We start from the raw sequence: 15758 nt of genomic DNA on the forward strand, positions 1-15758 counted from the left end.
CAGGGCATCTTAACCCCGCCCACATTCTTCTGCTCAGCCAATCACATCTCAGAATGAGAAGCAAGGTCAGGAAGTGCTCTTAATTTTCTGCTCAGGTCATTTTAACCGGATTAAAGCAGCTCAGAGGAGCTGAACATGTTCTTAAACGAACATCTACTGTAGAAAAAGATGCAGATCATCATCTATAGAATAAAATATTTACAACTTTTTTGATTGAATGGTTTTATAAAGGATTATTTGTAAAGGTGATTTTATAATCAACTTTTTTGACTTTGAAAAACAATGTGCATGACATAAAATAATGAAATTATTAATATATTATGTTATATTGTTTGTTTATAAAATAATTATTTCATATATTTTGTAAACAAAGTATCGAAAGAATTACAATTAATTCACATTTATTAATTTACGTTCTATTTATCAGTATATCGCATTAGGTCATTGTATTGGTATGCATCAAAAATAAATTAATACATTTATTTATAATTAAAAAATATATAATCATTTATATGTGTGGTTTGTGTGTAATTTATATGGCAATAAATACGTTTTAATATTATGTAATTATAATATTATGTAATATAATCTCGGATGATTATGTGTAATCGTTGTAACTGAATTATGATGTGATGTGTGAAATGACGTGCTGTGACGTCACGCTCACGGACTGAACATGTGCAGAGACTCGAGACTCGATGTGATTAAACATGAGACTGCAACTCATGGAGATTCGTGTGTTCAGCAACTCTAGGGTCAGTATGTCTCACTTTAGAGCATATAATCATATTATCAGCAGATATTATGCATGTGATTATACACACACGGTGCTGATAAGCAGAATGAACTCAAGCATGATACAAAAACTATATTAGATTATAAGACACTCACTGAAATGATACAGTGCGCACCTGTTCACCCAGGCGAGTCCACACACACACACACACACACACACACACGCGCGCGCGTGTCAGCAGTGCTCAATTACAAGCTGCACACATCGCAAGCACATGTTCTAAACCACCAACATGTAATTAAAGCTGCCTGTTTACATATTGTTTTGAAAGAAAATATATTCTTTTGAACAACATTTGCATTGCTGTATATACTATAGGCTACATTATTTCCAAGTTATTCCCCAACTTACACCAAAACTAATAAAACTTTCCCTTCACCATTAAAGTACAAGGCAGCATATTTAACGTCATTTGCCACTTGATTTGAAACGCATTATTTGCAGGGGAAGGTTATTGTGATTTAAAAAAAAAAAAGTTTTATTAATGCTTTAAACAACAAAACAGGAAGGTTATTGTGATTGGCTGTCAGGTGATCGCGGGTGACGTCACTCGCCTCGGCCCCGCCCCCCCCGCGCGCTCATGAAGCTGAAGCGAGCGCGTGAGAGTTCAGGTAGATGCTCAACAACTGCGTCTCCTCATCCTCATCCTCATCATCACTCCGGTAAGACTGGCTTCTTCTTTTTATATGAATTATCATGTCTCTGAGAACTCACACGTGATCATATTTCTGTTTATTCTAAACTCGGTATTTCAACTGTTGTGAATATTTTGACATGTTAAACGCTAAAGAGAACGACATTAAAATAACAAAGACAAATGTAAATGATATGCATGCGCAAAATTTATATAAACACATATAAACATATATGAAAATAAATAATTATTCTTAACTATTCAAATGTGTGTTAACAAATTAACATTATGTCGTGTAATAATGTTTGTTAATGTTGTTTAAGTGACGCTTTATTAGTTAAAGTGTTAATGCATTAGCTAAAATGAACTATTTTTAAAGCATTCGTTAGACTTTGTTTTACTGTTAGTAAAAATATAACTTACTTAATATCGCTTGCTCATGTTTGTAACAAATACAACATTTGATTTGATGATGCATTAGAACATGTTTCAATTACTATTAGTTAAGATTAATAAATGCTGTAGAATCATTGTTCAGTGAAAGTTCATACTGTAACTTTAAAGTAAAGTGATTCCAGATATTAAATGCATTAACCCACATAGAGAGGTCAGAGGTCAGAGATCAAAACTCTTCTCAGAAACGCACCGGGATTCATTAGTGTGACCGGCCGTGACCTTCTCCACCTTTATATAATAAGATGAAGATTATGAACATGTGATGGTTTCTGTGATTAATATGACAGATGTGTGTGTTTCAGGAGTCGGTTTGTGAAACCCGAGCCGCGATGGGTCGGAAGGAGATCAACTGCAGCTGGAAGAAGATCACCAACAACATCAAGGAGATCTTCGACTTCAAGGAGGTTCTGGGATCGTAAGTATGGAGCGTTTCACGGAGATCGCTGTGATTTTATGACGAGACACTGAAGTTTCCTGAGTCAGGAATCAGCTGAAGGTGTTTTTGCGAGCTCGAGCGCTATTACAGGATCAGGAGCTTTACTTCTCAGAGGAGACACATGCGTCTGAGCCTGAGACTCAGATTAACGGATTGAGGACCAGGGGACATTTTTATCAATGAAGCCGTTCATCCTATTGAGAAACACCTGGAGGAACCGGTTAGCACTAATGCAGAATATTATTTCATGCATTATTCATCGTTTTGAAGTTTTAAGACGCATTACGGAGCAATCTGAAATGTTATAAAGCTTTAAGAGGTTGGAATATCTAGGGATGCATGATATATCGGTATCGGCCGATATCGGTTCATTTTGAATGTTTTCGTTATCGGCCCGATAAAAAAATGTGGCCGATATATTAAAGCTGATAAACAATGTATTATTTCCTCCAGTTGAGACGCTTCAGATGCGCACTGTTCAACATGATGGTTTTAAAATGCTTGAAATATGATTGAAATCACTTTAAAAAAATAAAAATATGGTAAAGTACAACATGAGCAGCGCAAGTCTGTCATATCGGCTTCATAAAATTATAACGAGAACGTCATAATTGTGCGTTTTGGACGTGGCTTTTAATGGTGAGACTTTTATTTTTGTATCAGGCTCTCAAAAATATTATAAAAATTTGGATTTTAAGTTTATAGACCAACATATCGGTTATCGGCTTTCAAATATAAAGAATCATCGGTTATCGGTATCGGCCAAAATTTTCATATTGGTGCATCCTTACTATTATCCCCTATGGCACTTTATGAAGGGTTATGAAGCATTATGAGGCACGATGAAGCTTTTTGAAGTGTTATGAGTTATTACAAAGCGTTCTGAAATGTAATGAAGCTTTAAGAGGCATTTCAAGCTCTTACAACAGTTTATGAACGGTTATGAAGTGTTATGAAATATTTAAAAATTAATGTGGAACTATAAGGTGTTTGGAGGCTTTACTGAACCATTATGAATCATCATCAAGTGTAGTGAAGTTTTATGAATCTTCAAGAGTTGTTATTAAGGCTTATAAAGTGGGCCAAAATGCCATGATGCTTTAAGTCATTATACAGTAAGTTCTTATGACAGTTTATGAAGGGGTATGAAGCTTTATTGGGTGTTTTGAAGCTTTAATAGTCAATGTACAGTAAGCTCTTATAACACTTAATGAAGAGTTATGAAGTATAATGAGATGTTATGAAGTATTATGAGCTTTGCAAGGCTGTGCTGAACTATTACAAGGCATTGTGAAGTAAAAGGTCCTTATGAGGGGTTATGAAGCTTTCTGAAGCAGTATAAGATGTTTTGAAGCTTTATGGGGCACTATGGGGAGTTAGGAAGCTTTGTAAGTCATAATGAACAATTATGAGGCATTGCAAAGATTTATGAAGCTTTACGAACCATTACAATGTTATGAAGCTTTAAGAGGCGCTATAAACTCTTATGACACTTTGTGAAGGTTCATGAAGCTGAGGTATTATGAATATGAAGCTTTATGTAATGTTATAAATCAGTATGAGACTCTATAAGGTGTTAGAAAACTTTGTAAGGCATTACTGAGGCGTTTTAACGTGTTATGAAGAATTATAAAGTGGGCAAAATGCTATGAAGCTTTAAGAGGCAATATAAGCTCTTATGACACTTTTTAAAGCGTTTTGAATGAAAGCAGGTTTAATTATAATCGTGTCATTACAGAGCATTCCGAAATGTTATGAAGCTTTATGAAGCACTTTTACAGTTATGAAGTGTTAGGAGCTGTTATGAAGTGTTATAATGCTTTATGGGGCACTATAATGTGTTAGGAAGCTTCATATGGTAAACTGAACTATTATGAGGCAGTGTAAGTAATATGGATCTTTATGAAGTGTTATGAAGCTTTATGAAGCTTTATGAGTTGTTATGGAGCATTGCAAAGTGTTAAAAAATGTTATGAAGCTTTTATAGCCACTATAAACTGTTATGAAGCTTTTATAGCCACTATAAACTGTTATGAAGCTTTTATAGCCACTATAAACTGTTATGAAGCTTTTATAGCCACTATAAACTGTTATGAAGCTTTTTGAAGTGTTGTTGAAGAGTTGTGGAACTTCACAGGAATCTATAAGGGGTTATGTAGCTTTGTAAATTACTGAGCCATTGTGAGGTATTGTGAAGTGTTAAGAGTTGCTATGAAGCATTTTATAACACTGCGACACGTCACGACACATTATGAAATCTTATGAAAGTTTATGTAGCAGTATGAAGTGTTATGAGATGTTTTGAAGCATTATGAGGCACTACAAAATAATCTGCATTTTAATGCACCAGAAGCCGTTATGAAGCTGTACGAGACAGTATAAGGAGTTTCAAAGCTTTGCAAGGCATACTGAGGAATAGAGAAGAATTAATGAATCATTATGAAGCATTATGAAGTGTTATAAAGCTTTATGAGTCATTATGAGGCGTGGAGTTTTGTAAGTTGATATTCAGAAATGCTTGTCAGGAGTTTGTTGGTCGTGTGAGCATTAGTGAGTCATCTCTCTCTCTCTCTCTCTCTTGTTTTGACACCTGTCAATCTTCATCAGCAGGGGAATGACACAGACATCAGAGAACATCCTGACACTAGTTAATTAAAGGATTACCGAGACGGTGAATGTGAGTGGGTTTATGAAGCTACACCAACACAGGGACAAATCTGTCTCCAAAAGAGAACTAGATCTGACGAATCTTTGTTAAATTTTCTTGTTAATTCGTGAATTATTCTTATATAATCTATGAATTATTTAATAACGTATAGAATGAGTGTCATAATTGGCTCCTGCACACATTCATGTGGATTACAGCATTGATTTAAACTAAAGCATTACAGATTTGACTTCAAATAATCATTCGATCATCATGTTCTCAATCTCAGTCTGTGATAATCTCTGCTGTAGGAGTGTGTTTTCACACACACATGGTTTGACAATGTGACAAACATGATGAGGACATTGCCAGGTGCTTTCTGTGTTGTTCTGGGCCGTTGCAAGGGTTTTCTAAGGTGTTCTGGATTAGATGCATTGTGGGTAATGAGTCGTTAGGGGCGGTACTGGGTCTCTTACGTAACGCTCAGTAATCCTCGTCCTAGGACAGTTATTTAAGATAGACCAGGTGAGTTGAAGTCTTTAATGAACAAACTGGACACACACACACACACACACACACACACACACAGCTGTGCCTTGTGCTGAGAGATTAGTGCTGATCTCAAGCTCACTCGCTGGGGCTTCAACATTCATGTGTTTCTGCAGGGGCTCGTTCTCTGAGGTCTACCTGGTGAAAGAGAAAAAGACTGGGAATTTCTACGCCCTGAAGTGTGTGAAGAAAAAACAGCTGCACCACTCCAACCTTGAGAACGAGATCAAGGTGCTGAAGAGGTACGAGACGAAACGAGACACAAACAACAAATATAATCATCAGAGATCCTGGTCAAAGATTACAGACCATAAACAATACAGGCCATTTACATAATGACTACAGAACAATATCATCAATACAGCAAACATCACAGGCCATTAATATAAAGACCACAAGCCCAATCACAGTCATTTTGGCATCATTCCATTAACTTTGTTGATGCAGTATATGAAAACAGTTTCACCTACCGACACGAAATCTGTAACTTTTTTGTTTGAAGATGATACGATTTGATTTTGGTGAAAATTGGACCAACGGTCTTGGAGGAGTTTGAAAAATTTTAAAATGGCGGACAGGAAGTTTGGCTAAATTTGACAAAATTGGTATCTATGTTCTCAGCATGACCCAAGGAATCTATTAAGACCAGTTTCATTACAATAAGCTAATTTAGTCAAAGGTTTTTAGCATTTTTGGAAATTTTGTTATAGCCTTTTGACCACAGGGTGGCGCTGCCCGGAAACTTTTTGAGCACCATCAGGGCATGGTGTCGAAGACACAAACCAAGTTTTGTAAAGAAACGCCAATGTTTGTAAAATATAGCATTTTACGACAAAATTCAAAATGGCCGACACCCCAAATGGCTGATATGGGAAAATTTGGTATTGTTCAAGTTTTGTGATTTTTTTTGGCCAAATCTTTCACAAGTTATAAGCAAAAAGAGCCATCTTTTATATCTCCTGACCACTAGGTGGCACCACGCCGAAACTGTGCAGGCAGCCTCAGGTCATGGTTGTCATAACACACGCCAAGGCTGAATCCCAAAAAATCACAGAACTCTCACTGGTGCAGCATGCCGAGTCGAACGATGCCCAATTTTCCCATATCGGCCATTTTGGGTGTTGGCCATTTTGAATTTGGTCGTAATATGCTATATTTTACAAACATTGGCGTTTTTTTACAAAACTTGGTATGTGTCTTCGGCACCATGCCCTGAAAGTACTTAAGAAGTTTCCGGGCAGCGCCACCTTGTGGTTAAAAGTTATAATGAAAATTCCTATTCACAGACGCAAACATCACAGATTAAAATCTACAGACCACAAATATCACGACCATTAACACAAACACGCCTGACTCCACATAGACCACCAACCCCTAACACTACTGACACAACACTACAGACCAACACCAAACACCATGTTCTGGATTCTGAAGTCTCTCTCTCTTTCAGGATAAAGCATGATAACGTGGTGGGACTGGAAGATTTCTACGAAACGAGAACACACTATTACTTGGTCATGGAGCTGTACGTGTTTGATAATGCCTAAAATATACACACAAACAGTCTTTCAGCGTGTGTATTAACTCGTACATGTCTGGGTGTCTGTGAAGGGTGTCGGGCGGAGAGCTGTTTGACCGTATTCTGGATCGGGGTGTTTTCACGGAAAAAGACGCCAGCCGTGTGATCAAACAGGTCCTGGAGGCCGTTTCCTACCTGCACCAGAACAGCATCGTCCACAGAGACCTGAAGGTGAGAGAGCTTGATCTTCTAATCCATCTTCTGTCGAGGTTTTAATTAAAGACAACCTATTATGCGTTTTACACGTTCAATTCTCATGGAAAGTTCTGCAAAGTTCCAGTTATTCTCTATATAAGCGTCACTGTTTCTATAATCTCCCTGAAACGCCTCAATTGTAGTCTTGAGTTTCTTCCAGAACGAACATGTCACAATATTCCTCATTTAATTAATTCATATGCAGAATAAAGGGGCGGGGCCTGGTTGAGTTCGTTACTAGTGTGTTAAACTGACGGTTATGGTAAGAGGCGGGACATTTCCCAAACACACTTAAGCGCTCGACCAATCACAACACACTGCTCCAACCGACCAATCAGAGCACAGTGTGCTTTTCAGAAGGAGGGGCTTCATAGAGACATGAACTAAACAGCGGCGTGTTTCCCGTACAACGCCGTAACTCGCTGCTTCACTACTATAGTACGATGGATCGTTGAAGAAATCAACTAGCGAGTCACGACTGTTTCCCGAAACGTACTGTCGCAAATTGGTAATGACGTCACGCAGGTGGTGGAGTAATAAATACTTTTAATGAATCTGTTTGAGATCAAATTAATGCTAGATGTTTTACTATAAATTACAGACATGGCATCTGAGGACTATTTTTAATTTTTCTCAGTTATTTTGCTTTATTTCCAGATTTAATCATAAATCGTTATCATCGTAAATCATAAATCATACATCGTTAAATCATCGTAAATCATAAATCATACATCGTTAAATCATAGTCTCGTTCTTACGTACTAGAGCACAGTCGCACATGCGCACTCTTCAAAAACTTTGCTTTAAATCTTTTGTCAAATTAAAAGACGTAATTTACATTTGTATGTATTCTAAATAAAAGATACAAATTGTACTGAATTGCTCAGAAAAGGATTTATTGAGTCCACATGTCATGCAAACAAGAAACTCTGCTTCAGGAAAACCTGTTACAGTAGAGCCTAAAACTAATATCAGTGGTGTAATAGGTCCTAAATGTTATTAATGTCCACTGTTTTATCCGTCTGTAGCCGGAGAACCTGCTGTACTACAGTCCAGAGGAGAACGCTAAGATCATGATCAGTGACTTCGGTCTGTCGAAGATGGCAGATCACGGCGTGATGTCCACGGCATGTGGAACGCCAGGATATGTTGGTACGAACGCTTTTACTTCTGCTGTTAGATTGCCTGTAATGGTGATGATTCTCATAACGGTGATGATTCTCATTACGGTGATGATTCTCATTATGATTCTCATTGCGGTGATGATTCTCATTATGATTCTCATTACGGTGATAATTCTCATTACGGTTATGATTCTCATTACGGTTATGATTCTCATTTCGGTGATGATTCTCATTACGGTTATGATTCTCACTACGGTTATGATTCTTATTACGGTTATGAATCTCATTACGGTGATGATTCTCATTACAGTGATGATTCTCATTACAGTGATGATTCTCATTACGGTTATGATTCTCATTACAGTGATGATTCTCATTACGGTGATGATTCTCATTACGGTGATGTTTCTCATTACGGTTATGATTCTCATTACAGTGATGATTCTCATTACGGTTATGATTCTCATTACGGTGATGATTCTCATTACAGAGATGATTCTCATTTCGGTGATGATTCTCATTACAGTGATGATTCTCATTACGGTTATTATTCTAATTATGGTGATTATTCTCATCAGCTCCCGAAGTTCTGGCTCAGAAACCGTACAGTAAAGCGGTGGATTGCTGGTCTATCGGCGTCATAACGTACATTCTGTGAGTCGGCCGTCATCATTACACACACTCTTGAGATCCGGTCAGGTGTGTTTTTCCTCAAACGCTGATCTCCTCATGTGTTTGTTCAGGTTGAGCGGCTACCCGCCATTTTATGAGGAGAATGAAACGCGCCTTTTCTCCAAGATCATGAAGGCAGAATATGCGTTTCACTCGCCATACTGGGACGACATCTCTGAGTCAGGTGCGTCTGAAACACTTTACACACACTGTTATTACTGCCACCTGTAGGCCATCAGCTGCAGTACAACATCAAACATTGGTCTCTTTTTAAAATGTCAGCATGTATTCTTAGTATGTTAAAGGAGCAGTGTGTAATATTTAGGAGGATCTGTTGACAGAAATGCAATATCATAAACATAAACATGTTTTCAGTGGTGTATAAAGACCTTACATAATGAACCGTTATGTGTTTATTAGCTTAGAATGAGCCATTTCTCTCTACACACATCGCGGGTCCGCTTACATTGACATGTTTCTACGGTGGCCCTGAACGGACAAACGCGTTTCGTCACTATGTTGTTCTTCGTGTAAAGAAGCTTCAGCTAAAGTCAGTGAATAAAACACTGACACAATGATGAACAAGTCACAATAATATTCGCATATTGTTTTACTGAATAATTAAGTAAACCTAATTTCTTAATCTATCTTTGTAAAGAAACCTCATTGTTTAACCGGCTACTCTCTGCTGTCTCAGACGACGACATCACTTCCTGTCGGCCACCGTAACTTCTGTTGGGTGCAGTTCACAACCTCACCACTAGATGCCGCTAAAACTTACACACTGCACCTTTAATGTTAGTATGTATTGAAAATCTTTGTGAATAATTCTGGTTTGTCCTGTTTTCTGCAGCAAAGGACTTTATTAGGCACATGCTGGAGAAAAACCCTAATAAACGCTACACAACTGAACAAGCGCTCAGTCATCCATGGTGAGAAACACCTCGGAGAATCCAAGTACAGTTCTAAAGCCTGTTTATATGTGGACTGATGAACTGAGTCACGAATAAACATGATTAACATATTGAATCATGAAAAAAAAACAACTGCAAATCACGATTAAACAAATATACATCCTACTTCATCAATAAATATTCTGATTCATTACTATATTGACTTATTAATAATCAAACATGCTGATTCATGAATAAATGTACTTATGTGTGAATAAACAGACAAGTGTTTATTTATGAAAAACTTCATAAATAAACGAATGCATAGGAATATGCTGATTCATAAATAAATATACAGATTCATGAATAAACATTAATTTTGCAATAAGCATGTTGATTCATGATTCATGGAAATCACATGATGAATAATAATTCTTATTCATGAATAAACAAATGTATAAATAAACATGCAGATTCATAAATGTATGAATGGTATATGGAATATGGAATATGCTGGTTCATGAATAAGTGAGCTATTGTTCTCTTTATGCAGGATAATTGGAGACACGGCGCACAATGACAATATTATTCAGTCCGTCTGTGAGCAGATGCAGAAGAACTTTGCCAAATCCAAGTGGAAGGTGAGAGAGCAGATCACGCACACACTCCGGGGCTGTCAAAGAACATTTTAATTTCCAATATTTCGTCGAATTTAAAAACAAACTGCACATTCAAATTTGCACAAATAAACAACCTGATTTGTCAATAAACACACTAATTCATTACCAGATTGACCTATTATTAATCAAACATACTTTATCATGAATAAACTTATGCATGAATAATTTTTTTTTATTATGAAATACTTAATAAACTAATCGATAAAAATATGATGATTCAGTTATTCTGATCCACGAATAACATTATTTTGAAAAAAACAATGTTGATTCATGAATAAACTGGTTCATGAAAAAACATGTTTGATGAATCATATTTATGAGTAAATAGATAAAAGCTTGCTGAAAGATAAAAAGATAAAAACATCTGAGCGTCTGGTGTTTGTGATGATCAATATGTAGATGTAGTGAGTAGAAGTGAGTGTTTCTGAATGGAAGTGTTGATGTAGTTCATTACGCTGTGTGTTTTCTCAGGTTACTGATGCACTTACATAATGTGCATGCAAGGAAAATTAGGTTACAATAGTGCATCAAACTAAGGAAATTATATTTTATTTAAGAACAATTGTTTCAAAAGTTAATGCACTTTAAAAAGTGAACGCCATTTCATTTGAATAAAAGATGCGATGCTTGATTTGGTTTATATTTGCTCATTGCGCCCTCTTGTGGGCATAGGAGACAATACAGCACTTTTTTCCCTTTATCATTAAAGGAACACTCCGACTTTTTGGGACTTTAGCTTATTCACAGTATCCCCCAGAGTTAGATAAGTCCATACATACCTTTTTCATTTCTGTGCGTTCTGTAAGTGTTATTTGACGCACCCACCGCTAGCCTAGCTTAGCACAAAGACTGGATGTAAATGGATAGTGTTAGCATAGTAATCCCAATAAGTGACAAAATAATGCAAACATTTTCCTATTTACATGTTGTGATCTGTATAGTCACAGCGTGTACAAATAACAAGGCTATATGAGACAGAGACCATTTTTAATCGTATAAATACTGGGAACTATATTCTCACTAGGCGTAGGAGCACAGCTACTTGGGCGGAGTGATTAGCGCAGCACACGAGACGCCCTGTTGTTGATGGTTCCGTAAACAAAACAAACGTGACAGACTAGCTAGTAGCGAACGCGACTCGTGATCATGGCTGACTTTGAGGAATTGTCAGAGGAATTTTACTGTGTATCAGACCAAGATCCAGAACCATATAGTTTTGAGCCAGAATACACAGACGAGGAGTTACAAACTTTGGAAGCTGTAAGACAAGATGCCGAACAGATTGATGTCGAAGGGAGAATCAGAACGAACACGGACTGGTGGTGTAAATTTGGAACATGCCAACCTATGCCGACAGAAACCGAGTGCCTTTGTTGTAATGAATGGGACCGGGTATTGCCATCAATGTCAAGGCTTGATGAGTGATGATCAAGCACACAATCAAAATATTTGCGTCACTACCACGGAAGATCAACTGGAAGAAACGCCCCATGCCGAGTGAACCTAATGGTCAGCTGTCCACCAAGTAAGTGATTTTGTTATAATGATCATTCATAGTAGAGTGATAATAACAATAAAGGGGATACACGGAGCCTCTATTCACGTAATAGTGTCACTACTAAGTTTACATTACATTAGCATGGCACTGTTACAGTATGGCTAATGTAAGTCATCTCAAAACATAACGGAACACTTACCGCAGCAACAGGTGATTCAATTTGTCCTGTCTTTATTATCGATGGGATGGCTGTATCCTTTAGCACACATTTCATGGTCCGTGTGGCAACTTGCATTTTTTTCAAAATAGTCGTCTATAGTAAAATGTTCAGAGCAAACGAAATACTTATTGATGCTGTTTACAGGTGTGTTTGGATAAGTAGCCATCGATTCATCAGGTCAGCGTTTTTGGTTGGAATTCTATGAAACATCATAGTATTACCTGGTCTCCCTTGTTTATTGTCGCAGCTCTTTACAATACAGCGAACACCCATGATTGTAAACTATAAATTTACTATCTAGTAATTGCTGATTCTATTACTTCAACTCTGAGCGAACTCTCTGCTCCTCACCACAGGGCGTCTCGTGTGCTGCGCTAATCACTCCGCCCAAGTAGCTGTGCTCCTACGTCTAGTGAGAATATAGTTCCCAGTATTTATACGATTAAAAAGGGTCTCTGTCTCATATAGCCTTGTTATTTGTACACGCTGTGACTATACAGATCACAACATGTAAATAGGAAAATGTTTGCATTATTTTGTCACTTATTGGGATTACTATGCTAACACTATCCATTTACATCCAGTCTTTGTGCTAAGCTAGGCTAGCGGTGGGTGCGTCAAATAACACTTACAGAACGCACAGAAATGAAAAAGGTATGTATGGACTTATCTTACTCTGGGGGATACTGTGAATAAGCTAAAGTCCCAAAAAGTCGGAGTGTTCCTTTAAGTATTGCCTTTAGAATTGGAATATAATTTGAATTATGCTAATATTTAAGATTAAGATTAAGACTAATATTTAATTCGAATTTAGCTTTTCAGACATTTTGACAGCCCTAATACACTCATCCTGTGTCGCTGTGTGAATGAGTCAGTGCCTATATTCAAGTATTCATTACTTCAATCAGCTCTTTGTTTCTGCATTAAATTATTACATTGTTTAAATTAATACATTTTTCGCTAACTGGGATTTTGTATATGTACATTTCTGAAATACATAACTTTTAACAGATCACTGTAAATTGTAATGCGTAAAGCTGCTTTAAAATGATGTGTATTGTGAAAAGCGCTACACAAATATTGAATATATGAGCATGTGTGTGTTTTAGCAAGCCATCAACGTGACGGTGGCGGTCAGTTACATGCGACGTCTTCAGCTGTCTCACACTGACCCTGAGGTCACGACCCTGAGCCCGACCCCGCTGATCGAGGTGCTGGACGTCTCGTCTCCAGGCCCCGCCCCCAGCGAGCTGGACACCAACGGGAACCCCTCGTGCAGTCACATGACCCTGTCGCCTCACGCTGATGTCATCAGGGGGCACGGCCCGCTCAAGGCCTGCAACAGCGAGCCGATGCACGCGCTGGTCATCTCTGAGACCGGTCAACACGCGTACCACTCAGAGTCGGACCTGTGTGCGTCAGACTGCGCCGCTAACAGGTGATGCTAGCGTCAAATACTGCGCCAGATACAGACTTTTTAATATCTTTTGTAATTGACATCTCTCTCATGTTCGTTCACCATCCTGGGCCATTTTCACTGAACAATGCATTCTGGGGTTTATGAAGAATTCGTGCGGTCATGCCTTTGAATCTGACCCAAAAAATAGAAACATCGAACAACATAATGAATATCACAATTCCCAAAGAGCATGTCTAGTTTTACGGTTATTCCTTGTTCAAATCACAAATTTGAGAAAGTTAATACAAAAACTAAAGTAGCAAAAACTGTGTTTGATTCATTTCAATGAATCAATTCATAACTCTGATTCTGTGAACCGATTCCTAACGGACTCAAGTAGTTGTTTCGTAAATTCAACTCAGTGAATTAACTCATTTGATTCTGTGAATCGATTCCTAACGGACTCAATAAGTTGTTTCGTAAATTCAACTCAGTGAATCAACTCATTTGATTCAGTGAATCGATTCCTAATGGACTCAAGTAGTTGTTTTGTAAATTCAACTCAGTGAATCAACTCGTTTGATTCTGTGAATTGATTTATTTGTGTAGCTGAAATTTCAGTGAATCAATTCATAACTCTGATTCAGTGAATTGATTCCTAACGGACTCAAGTAGTTGTTTCATAAATTCAACTCAGTGAATCAACTCATTTGACTCTGTGAATCGATTCCTAATGGACTCAAGTAGTTGTTTTGTAAATTCAACTCAGTGAATCAACTCGTTTGATTCTGTGAATTGATTTATTTGTGTAGCTGAAATTTCAGTGAATCAATTCATAACTCTGATTCAGTGAATTGATTCCTAACGGACTCAAGTAGTTGTTTCATAAATTCAACTCAGTGAATCAACTCATTTGACTCTGTGAATCGATTCAGTTGGATGTTTCAAATGAGCAGATTCGGTGAGTCAAAAAGGTCTATTCGCTGATTCAGAACTCCCATTCTATGATTCATTCAATTCATTCATTAATTCATGCAACAAGTGTTGATAAATATTGCAGTTTATGGCTTTTAAAATGTACATAAATATACATACATGTAAATACTTATTGACTTAGTGATTGTACTGTTTTGGAAGTGAATGAGGTTCAAGCCCTCATGAGTGTGTTCTGTGTGTCTCAGGTCGGACAGGATGATGTGTGGCTCAGATGGGCGTGGCCAGACCCTTCAGACCGGCGTTTGCTCTCTGATGTAATCGTCTGACTGATAGCTGTCAATCAAATGAAGTGAGTATCCTCTCAGGCCTCCGCTTTAACCGTCACGTGATCGTGAAGGTGTGTGTGCAGGGTTTGCGGGTAAAAATCAACTGTGGCGGGAAACACTGTAGAATCACGAGCCAATCTGGCGTATTAGTTATCATGTTTACTCACTTTGCTGGGGAAGTTCGTGTAAAACTCTCTCTCTCTCTTCTCTCTCTCTCTCTGTCTATCTCTCTCTCTCTCTGTCTATCTCTCTCTCTCTCAGATGGTGTTTATCTGAGCGTCGGCTCGTCCCGTCACACGTCGGAGCCACAGACCGGGTCAAACGAGTGCCAATCGCACACACACATCCGCTTCTCAAAGCTTCATCTCGGACTGAAGAGACTGCGAGCGTGAGACCGGACGCTCATTATTTCACCTACTGTCTGCGTATACATGTACAGTAGTCATATTTACACCCGTGGTGGGCTGATCAGGGTGCATCATGGGAAGGGCGGATCACATGTGCCACAGCTGTGTGTTTGAGTGTGTGTATAAACACTGAAGGACTTTTCTTATTTAAGGACTTATTTATCTTTGCTGTTATAATCTCTCTGTTTGTGTTTTATATGTGCTTATAAGATCACTGTATCTAATTTCAGTAAATGTGTATTATCACAGACCCCGCTGTAATCAGAAACGCTGCTGTATTAAAGACATCAAATAAAACTATTTACACACCA

The 15758-nt window shown here is 37.8% G+C and overlaps 1 protein-coding gene across 1 annotated transcript; it reads left to right on the forward strand.

Annotated features, from left to right (window-relative positions):
- The first annotated feature begins 1324 nt into the window (after positions 1–1324).
- Positions 1325–15757, forward strand: camk1ga (calcium/calmodulin-dependent protein kinase IGa). Its single transcript, XM_081383862.1, has 13 exons — positions 1325–1458; positions 2189–2301; positions 5635–5760; positions 6969–7043; positions 7130–7268; positions 8321–8444; positions 8995–9070; positions 9160–9272; positions 9942–10020; positions 10535–10622; positions 13489–13817; positions 14960–15063; positions 15302–15757. The coding sequence occupies exons 2-12, from the start codon at positions 2216–2218 to the stop codon at positions 15030–15032; spliced, it is 1308 nt and encodes a 435-aa protein (XP_081239988.1). The 5' UTR covers positions 1325–1458; positions 2189–2215; the 3' UTR covers positions 15033–15063; positions 15302–15757.
- Position 15758: the final 1 nt, after the last annotated feature.

Source organism: Scardinius erythrophthalmus (assembly GCF_964197995.2).
Source record: "Scardinius erythrophthalmus genome assembly, chromosome: 14".
Classification (NCBI taxonomy): Eukaryota; Metazoa; Chordata; class Actinopteri; order Cypriniformes; family Leuciscidae; genus Scardinius; species Scardinius erythrophthalmus.

What these genes read in the sequence shown, in the direction of transcription:
- camk1ga (XM_081383862.1), top strand. Translation starts at nt 2,216, where the DNA reads ATGGGTCGGAAGGAGATCAACTGCAGCTGGAAGAAGATCACCAACAAC. An exon ending in TTCAAGGAGGTTCTGGGATC is followed by an intron (nt 2,302 to 5,634) that starts GTAAGTATGGAG and finishes GTGTTTCTGCAG; the next exon opens with GGGCTCGTTCTCTGAGGTCT. An exon ending in CAAGCGCTCAGTCATCCATG is followed by an intron (nt 10,021 to 10,534) that starts GTGAGAAACACC and finishes CTCTTTATGCAG; the next exon opens with GATAATTGGAGACACGGCGC.